At 38.6% G+C, this 10,196-nt stretch overlaps 1 protein-coding gene across 1 annotated transcript; it reads left to right on the forward strand.

Annotated features, from left to right (window-relative positions):
* Nucleotides 1-1,992: 1,992 nt before the first annotated feature.
* LOC107749315 (transcription termination factor 2, mitochondrial-like) lies at nucleotides 1,993-3,184 on the forward strand. Its single transcript, XM_016564428.1, has one exon. The coding sequence runs from the start codon at nucleotides 2,054-2,056 to the stop codon at nucleotides 3,182-3,184; it is 1,131 nt and encodes a 376-aa protein (XP_016419914.1). The 5' UTR covers nucleotides 1,993-2,053.
* The last annotated feature ends 7,012 nt before the right edge of the window (nucleotides 3,185-10,196 follow it).

Here is a 10,196-nt window from a genome sequence, read left to right on the forward strand (position 1 = left end):
TATAGTTGTTATATTACCACAGCAACTATAGAATTACCACAACAAATTAATTCAAGTTCCTTACTTTAGTATGGTTAAATAGTATTTACTATAAATTACTATAGTATTTTTTCATGTGGGCAGTGTATATATATATATATATATATATATATATAATTATATTTTTATTTTTAATTATATATAATTTTTTAAAATATTTTTTTATGTATCTTTCTTTTTTTATTTTATTATGCCTGCAAATTATTTATTTATTTTTTAAAGCCACATTTAAGTAATTTTTTTGGAACTTATAATTTGACCAGTATGCCTGAAAATGTATGATTTGTTAAAAACTTAAAAACTTTTATTTTTGAGAGACAGAGATTTAAACATCTCTAAATAAGTCATCTTCAAATAAAGAAAAATCCATTGTCTTAAACTGTACCTTGTCGGCCTACAGGTACCTAATAGTCTGTGGGAGCCGTCTGAATGCAAAGCTCTTTGTAAGTCGCCAGATTGTAGAGACTTCAAGGGTGGGCTGAGTGAACAGTTTGAGTAGGCAGGCATGATTCAGCATTGTGATTAAGCTCCAACTGTGACTCACTCTCCACTGCCGTTCAAACTAATTGCTCTCTGTGCTGATTATAGAACTCACAGTCCCTGATGCCATTTTAAGCAACTTTTCTGTTTTGAAAACACATGACTGCAGCTTAAAATAGTATTATCTGTTAAATAGTTGGCCGTCATTCATATTATATTAGTGCCAGTTTTGACTATTTTGTAGTTTAGATTAGTGGCAAATTCATATTTCCCTTTACTGTGTTCGTATTATCTGTTATATTTACCGGTTTCAGTGTTCCTTCTGTACTAAGGGTGGCGCTGTTGTGCTCAGACCGCATGGGCGTCACAACCAGAACAAGAGGTCCAGTACTGAGATGTGACCGCTGTCACTGCTAGTGATGGGAAGTTCGGATCATTTTACCGACTCGGACCTTTGAGTCTCGTTCAGCAAAACGAACAAATCTTTTTAACTGCAGAGTTACTGATCAGTTTGTCTTATCAACACGTTTCAGAAATGATATAATTGACTAATAAATGCAAGCCGCATTTAGACTATGCTGTTTGCTTCTTTACCTGGATGTCATGACTTATGTTTCATAAGAGAGAACGCACTCCCTCGTGTTCTGTTGAGATTAACTTGTGTTTATGTATAGATAGATACTGATGTACTGAAGGAAAATCTTATAAAATAATATATTTTTCATGGTGGACATTTAATGTATGTTATTATGATTTTAGAATGCATTTTACTGAACAAAAATTTTGATGTGCCCCTCGGTGCAAAATGTGCTATTGATATTTTGTTATTTCTTCAGAAGCCAAAAACTGTATACTATCTTATTTTTTTATCAAATTGGAGAACAACCGTATATAGATTGCCTCAAAAAAGCAACAAAAGTCTAAAAATTGATTTATATGGGCTGAAAGACCCCAAACAGAGCATGAGGGTTAATAGTGTACTCTCATAAATGTCATTCAAAAACTATTGGGGCCCCTCAAGGTATCTAGTGTGTGGGGTTTTTTTCAGTCTCAAGATAAATATGCCATGATCTCTTTATAAAGAAACTGTCTAACCTGTTTGTACCTTTTTCTGTGTGTGTACCCAACAGTTGCTGTTGTGTAATTTTGCCGTTTTCTCCAAAGCTAATATCTAACAGTTAGTTACCATAAGTAAATTATCTTAGGTGTTGATGTAAAATAACTTGGTTCTTCTGTGGTATTGGCATTCTGCGGATGTTAGCAATTAGACAGCTAGTTGATTTCTGCTGACAATTCTTTATCCTATGGGTGGGTAGATAGTTTAGTGTCTGAGTGCTTACTCTATAGTGTTCACTCGAAAGACTTCATGTGATATTAGCTTTGCATGAGTAAATGGGAATGAGGAAGTGTTTAGTTAACACTTTGAGACTTGAAGTAGATTTTCTGATATGTTTTTCCAATTGTTTCAGGCACGTTACTCGCATGCAAACAATTACCTGACCGCCCCGCCCACAGACCTGTAGATTGTGCAAACATGTTGCGATTAGTCACGACATCCCTGTGTCTCTATTGCCAGCGGGCTCATGCAACACCTTTGCTTCTCACGAGGCCCCGCTCCGTGATCGTTCAAGAAGAGAACCCGCTTGCCATAAACGCCCTGTATGACTTGTCCGTAGATATCAGTAAAGTCCGGAAGCCGAGGGGTTGGGTGTTGCGCCAGAGTCCCGTGTACGTGAGTGAGACCGCCGCCCTGCTGAGGGACATGGGGGCTAGCGGGCCAGTTATCGCCCGTGTTTTGGAACTCCATCCTGAGGACATCCTCTGCAAACCAGATCAAATAGAGGCGCAGAAAAAGCTGTGGATGTCAGTATGCACCAGTCAGAAGGATCTAGTAGGAATCATAGAAAAATTCCCCGCTTCGTTTTTCACCTCGTCCTCCGATCACGACAACCAGAAAGCCAACATTGCATATTTCCAGATGTTACATCTCAACAAACGCATCATCAGCAAGCTCATGGCCAGTGCCTCTCAGAGCTTCAGGCGACCCATCGAGCAAAACGAGCAGATGATCCAAACCCTGCAGAAGACCTATTTGGACTTGGGCGGGAAGGAGGACAATATGAAGATCTGGTTGCAGAAGCTGCTTACACAGAATCCCTACGTGCTTCTAAAACTTCCGGACACCTTACACGATAACGTGGTGTTCCTACGCAACGCGGGCTTTACCGGCGATGAGCTCTTGCGGCTGTTCTCCAAACTGAAGGGATTTGTTACTGAGCTGAACCCTGAAAGTATGAGACTCACACTGAGCTACTCCCGGGAGACCCTAGGTTGCACAGAAACAGAGCTCAGGCAGATCGTACTTCAGTGTCCAGCCTTGTTATATTATTCTGTGCCTATACTAGCTGATCGCTTCAAAGGCCTCCTTACTGCTGGAGTCAGTATGGAGCAGATCATGGAGACTCCCACAGTGTTAGAACTGACAACGCAGATAGTTCAGTATCGCATTCAGAAACTGCGCTCTTTTGGTTATGATGTGTGTTCAGGTAGCCTGGAAGTCCTCAACGGTACCAAGAAGGACTTTGAGATGAGCTACGTGAAGTTGCGTTTTAGGCAAGAGAGGCCACTTTTTAATCCAGTAGCTACACTTCGAACAAAAGAATAAGCATGGAAGCCTGTTTCCAACATGGAATTTAAAAAATATATATATTAATTGCAACTTTTTAATGTAAATTCTGACTTTATTTCTTGCAATTCTGAGTTTACATCTGGCAAATTTTGAGTTAACATCTCACAATTCTTACTTTTTTCTTTTTCAAAATTCTTTTGAATTTTTAACACAGTTATGACTTTATTTCTTGCAATTCCGAGTTTGCATCTCACAATTTTGCGTTAAAAAGGTCATGAACGGCCTGTTTTTATTTTGTACTGTTCTCTGAGGTCCACTTATAATGTTATCAAGATTTTTTACATCAAAAAACAAACATAATTTAGAAGCAATAGGCTATTTTCTGTCCTGTTTTTACGCCCCCCCTCATCAGAACGCTGTGTTTGAATAGTTGTGGCGGATTGTAGACTCGGAAGTTAAACGCCCACTGCTAGGATTGGCTTGTGTATGTTTGACAGTCTACGTCCTTCACAGATGGACGCTGCTGTGATTTAGGTTAAAAGCGCATACATAATCATATCAAACATACAGTATATATCAAACGATCTGTTTGACAGAAAAAGCAATAGTGACCACGTAATAAAAACAGTTACTCACAGTTGTGTTGCGACATTACTGTCAGATCCAATATAGTTGGCACAGCATCGTCTTTTAGTTTCAATCTTTCTGACAATCCCACATCGAATTGTGCCTTGTTTGTAAACGAATCCGCCGTAAAATTAAGTGACCAAAAGACGGAGTTCTTACTAGGGCTGGAGCTATCGATTATTTTAGTAATCGAGTATTCTACCGATTATTCCATCGATTAATTGAGTAATCGGATAAGATGTAATTTTTCTTTATTAAAGAGCAATACTAAATATACAAGAGAAAATCACATGGGTCTCTTAAACTAAACAACTAATTTGTTTCCTTTTTAGAAAAAATGAACATTTTTATTGCTGAAATTGCATACATTAATAACCATGAAAACTAAACCCATTTAATGCATTTAATTGCCAAATTACATTCAAAATGCAAATGCAAATATATAAATTAAAAACTAAAATAAAAATATAAATTAAAAAATAAAATAAATAAAAATACAAAAATCAATTTCACATTACTTTAAAAAAGGTAAACATTATCTGTGGTATTTGCATAACTGTATGGGGAGTGTGTGTGTGTGTGTCACAGAGAGAGGATGAGACAATCAACATGAATGGCGCTTAGTCTTTCACAAAACATAGCTAACTTAGGGACATCATAACTATCCACCATATTGATTTACTAGCTGTGTCTCATTTAGAAGGCTGCGCCCTCCGGAGGTCGAATCCTCTGGAGGTCGCATCCTCTGTAGGATGCATATACGAAGTGTCCTCAACCTAGAATTAAACGAGGAAATGGCCTTTGTAGGACAGGTGGAAAAGGAAATAGGAAGTATCGGAGGGCGCAGCCTTCTAAATGAGACACAGCTAATGTCTTAAATATGTCCAGCGTTTATCGGTTTGTGCGTCAGTAATAATGGTCCGTGTGGAAACACGGTGTTCCGTGTGTAGTTACAGTAAATGGACTAAACGAAGCCGATGATTTTTTGTATTCGAGTTACTCGAGGAATCGTTTCAGCCCTAATCTGACTTTATTTCTTGCAATTCCAAGTTCATATCTCACAATTTTGAGTTAACATCTGTACTTTCACAGAATTCTCAGAAGTTTATAACACAATTTTATACAAGTTTATAATATAAATAATATTGAGTCTGTATCTCACAATTCTGAGAAAAAAACTGAATTGTAAGATTAAAAAGTCACAATTACCTTTTTTTGTTTAATTGCATGATAGAAACAGGCTTCCATAATTAAAATCGTATGTGCTACATAAAGTATATTTACAGCGGTTTCTTTTGTCTGTTTTCTGCGTGAATTCTTTTATTTTGATTATTCATTTGCTGAAAGTTATAAATTATTGAATGTTTTGTTAACGTTGTGGAAGGTGATTCTTACCAAATACATTGTCAACCCATATTGTTCTCAAAGAAAATGTCTTTTCTCTCCTTACTACATTGTAAATGTACATTTTTTGCCATTTGTGACTCTGAGTCATTGTTGTACTGTCACATACTGACATGTTGTGCCAAGTAATTTATGTAGCTTTTGAAATTCCTCATCAAAGTCTTTAATAATGAGTAATATAAAATACCTCTCGGAGGTATGCATTATGCAGATAAATATTCAGATCAATGAATGTTTACCCGTGTGTTGCCGTTAGAATCTCATTTGCAAGCATTTCCCAATATTTTGGCCTCTGGGCAGCATTTTGAGATAATTTTATGCTTTTTAATGATTAGACTAAAGACTTCACTGGTATCTATAATGAAGTTACATTACATATTGCCTTGTGGCATCTGCTGTTTACGCAGTGGACTTTATGATTTTTCTTTAATGGTAAACTATTACATTTCTCACAAACTTCTCATAGCTTCAAAATAATGGATATTTTTGAGCTTGATTAGGGTTGATGATTAAATTAATTTATGCATCACCTTTTTAGGTAGGCTTCATTAATATTTATTGCTGCTTTGATTTTTCTACATCTCTAAATTCTTGCCTCTGCCTTTCTCTTTGTTCTCCATTCTTTGTCCACTCCTCGTGTACGGCTCCAACCGGATGGCTGCCTTATCCTGCAAATGACACAGTTATGAGTTATACCCGAACACATAGGAGGTTAATAAGCGAGGATATAAATAGCTCTTTTTCATTTGAAATGTGACAGTGGGTATTATCAGCAAATTTACACATTGATTTTATGGGGCATAACTTTATGAAATTATGAAAATAAGATGACACATGCAATTAAAGTCTATAATTTCCTGCCCTGGACTTTGCATGCTGGAATAAGGTGGTAAATATTCCATGTCTGAGGTCATGCTGAAGCGCTCCACTGTCCTCTGTGCAGTCTGCTCTCAGATCTTCTAATCAGAATGTGCTGTATGCAACAATGAGTTGGTTTTTATTGATGTCAGTGTGGACATTTTAGACATTAGATTTAAAAAGCAATACCACCTATTTGTTTGTGAAAAAATTGTCTTGTTTTCACCAAGGTGTCATTTATTTGATCAAAAATACAGTAAAACAGTAGTATTGTGAAATATTATTTGTATTTAAAACATCTGTTTTCTTTTTTAATATACTGAAATGGCAGAGATGAATTTTAGCATTTTTCATTACCCCAGTCTTAAGTGTCACATGATCCTTCACAGGGCTCACAAAATCGCTAGCCCGACGTCCCGGGGCTATTGTGTTTTCCAGTCGGGCTACCAAAATGTATCACTGCCCTGCCCGAAGGGCTATCTTGAATAGTGATATAAAATCCCTTCCTTAATTCGCGTTGTTCACTCGCTTGTAGGGGTGAAACGGATCATAGTTTATCATTTACACGTGTTTCTAAGTCTTACCAATTTAAACATTCAAGCGTTTTAAACCATTCATGCGCATGAAGAATTCAGTTCGGTGCTCGCGCGCACACGCTCAAAGCGCACACATACAGAGCGGCGTTTCAGGCAGAGCACGAACACAGAATTGATTCCTCTTGTAATATAATCCGAACCGTGAGATTTGTGATCCGTTGCACCTCTACTCTCTTGACTTGTTATTTGAAGAAAAAATACAATATCTTTTATTCAGGCTAGTTAAATTCATTTTGGGGCTACCAAAATCTGAAGAATGCCTGCCCGAAGGGCTACCAGGGATTTTGAAATTTTGCGAGCCCTGCTTCAGAAATTATTCAAATATGCTGATTTGGTGCTCAAGCAACATAATTTTTTTTATTATCAATGTTGAAAACATTTGTGCTGCTTATTATTTTTGTGAAAACCATAATGCATTTTTTCAGGATTCTTTGATGAATAGAAAGTTAAAAAGAACAGCATTTATTTGAAATAAATTTTTTTTGGTAACAATGTTAGTTTTTACTATCACTTTTATTCATTTAATGCATCCTTGCTGAATAAAAGTCTTTTAATAATGATATTATATTTAATAATAATAATAAAGTCACTGACCCCAAACATTTGAACGATACTTAATATTATCAGCATAACAATTAACATGAATTTCTTATTATTTGCTAGGCCTATGTCTCCCTTTAGCTTGTATGTTTTCAATGTTATCCAGCATGCTTTGAGAATGTTTTTTTTTTTTTAAAGGATCTTGTGTGAAATGATGGGTGGGCCAAACTCATGTTTGGAAAGGCCAGTTATATACCTCAAAACCCCGATTACTGCAGGACTTCCTAGCTGACGGCTCCATCTAGTGGGGAAGGCCATTCACTATCACAATGTACACTGGACATTTACTCAAATATATAAAAAAATAATATCCCATTATATGTGGTCAATAATGTTGCTGCACACATTGTATTTTAATTTGGATTAGAAACTAACTTTATTATAGCACCATAGATTTAATTTCACACAAGAAACAAGTGTATAGAATGATATCACAAATCTAAGAAGTTAAATACACTGCCTACAAAACATACATGACAAAAAACTAATACTACCTGCAGTAAGGCACTGAGTTCACACAGCAGATGGTATATATACACAAACCATATATGACTCCCACTGTGTCCCATCCCCCTGATCTGCTTTGATTCATCACACTCGTGACACCATGGTGACAGTGAGATGAGTAACGGTAGATCTGGTGAGTGGTCACAAACTGTTGGATGTGTAATCGTGAAAGAAGTGGTGCTCATCACTGGCAGCATTGTCTGTGTCCATCTGTTGTTTCAGGTCATGTGTGGTGTGATTTGTTATGTAATGATGACATTAGGAAAATGGTCTTCATATGGTTTATATAAAGAACTAGCTGCTTTGAAATGCTTATGATTTGGATGGTGATGAAGTACCACCAGTTATACTGTAGCGCCCAACAGAGCCTTTGAGATAAAGTGTTCTTCTGTACAATATTGTTAGATTGTACAAAGCTGACATAACTATATTAAAACCAATAAAATGCTGTCAAATACTGTTTCATACAAGGGGTGCCCATTTCTGTTCCTGGAGATCTACCCTCCTGCAAGGTTCAGCTCCAACCCTAATCAAACACACATGAACAGGCTAATTAAGATCTTCAGGAACATTTGATAATTACAGACAGGTGTGTTGGAGCAGGTTTTGCACTGAACTTTGCAGGAAGGTAGATCTCCAGAAACAGAATTGGGGACCCCTGCCCTAAAGTACTGGTTCTCAATTCCTATTCTGGGATAAGGTGACCATATGTGTCTATTTCCCGGGACACGTTCTGGCCAAGATTTCTATATTGCCTAAAATAACCAGGTTTTGGCTATTTGTGCTGCGCAAATCGATCGTTGTATGACATCTAACTTAAAGTTGTATGTCATCTAAGTACCATGAGAGCTATAGAGAGCGAGCAGACAGCTCCTTATGCTTTCGAATCGCTTTCGCGGTTCTTTGATGTCATACACTGATCGGTCTGTGCAGCGCTGCTTCCAGTTGAACACACCTGATATGTACGCGTATTTGCATTGCTTTGACCGTTCTCTGTAGATCCCACCTTCTCACACACCACAATTGGTCGATTATGTATAATGCCTGCATGTTATTCGTTATCTTCAGCAAGTATGAAAACAAGAAAACAAAGCCAAAATCTGGATATTTTTTAGGCAATACAGAAATCCTGGCCAGAACATGTCCCCGGAAAATGGCATGTATGGTCACCTTATTCTGGGGACCCCCTGCTCACATTTTGCATGTCCCCTTTATTTAACACAACTGATTCAGATCATCAGCTTGTTAGGAGAGAGATCCATGAACTGAACTGAGTGTGTCAGATAAGAGAGAGACATACAAAATGTGCAGAGCAGAAAACTAGAATTGAGAACCACTGCCCTAAAGTAACATGGTGATGGAAAATGCAAAAGTATTGCATTGCTCGGCCAGTCGGTTGAAATCACCGGGGGGGCCCCCAACAGCCGTGAGCCCCTATAGTCCCCCCTAGCGACGGCTATGGAGAGAATGCAAAGTTTCTCAGGGGAACGAAAATATTGTGCAAGAGCGTACAAAATGTCTTAGGGGAACGCGATTACATTTGAGAAAGAAAGCAAATGTTTCACGAGAGAAAGCAATGTCTTGGGAACACAATACGTTTGCGAAAGAATGCAAATGTTTTGCGAGAGAGCGCAAAATGTCTCAGGAGAACGCAATACTTTTGCGAGAGAATGCAAAATGTCTCAGGGGAACGCAATATTTTTGCGAGAGAACGCAAAATGTCTCAGGGGAACGCAATACTTTTGCAAGAGAATGCAACTGTTTTGAGAGAGAACGCAAAATGTCTCAGGGGAACGCAATTGTCACGCCCCTGGACTCTATCTGTGTGTTTTTCCCTCTCCATGTGCCTGCCCTGACCTAGTTTTCCCATGTTAATTGTTTATTGCTCCCAGGTGTGTCTAGTCATCCCCTTGTCAAGTCATGTGTATTTAAAGTGAGTCCTGTTCAGCGTTTCTTCGTCTGGTATAGAATGTTCATCTTACCCCGCTACGTGTGTGTTCCTGGTTCCATTGGATGTTAATTAAAGTCTGTTTGTTTGAAGTCTACTCCACGTCTCCTCGTTCCTCGCTCTGTGCTCTTCACAGTAGCGGATCGTGACAGAATACCGGACCCATAAACAGTTTAACTGCGTGTTTCCCTCCGTTTTTGTTTCCGCGTTTTACCCAGTGTTTTTTGTTTCCGCTGTGCCTATGGATCCCCTCGTTCGTCCCGAATTCCTGGAGCAGGGGGACAGATCTCTCAAGGACCATACGAGACTGTTCCTGTTGCTAGCTAACACCACCAGCTACACACTCGCCCATCAAGAGTTGTCCCGCGGTACTCCCGCGGGAGTGCAGGTCTCTACCTCAGTCCTCTGTCGCTCTGACTCCACTGCGGCCTTTCGGATCCACGCCTCCGCGTCAGTCGCCGGCGCCATCTGCTCCGCCTTGGCCCTCCGGATCCTCCCCGTCGCCCTG

Source organism: Sinocyclocheilus rhinocerous, unplaced genomic scaffold (assembly GCF_001515625.1).
Source record: "Sinocyclocheilus rhinocerous isolate Xijiao unplaced genomic scaffold, SAMN03320098_v1.1 scaffold1311, whole genome shotgun sequence".
In the NCBI taxonomy this organism is placed as follows: domain Eukaryota; kingdom Metazoa; phylum Chordata; class Actinopteri; order Cypriniformes; family Cyprinidae; genus Sinocyclocheilus; species Sinocyclocheilus rhinocerous.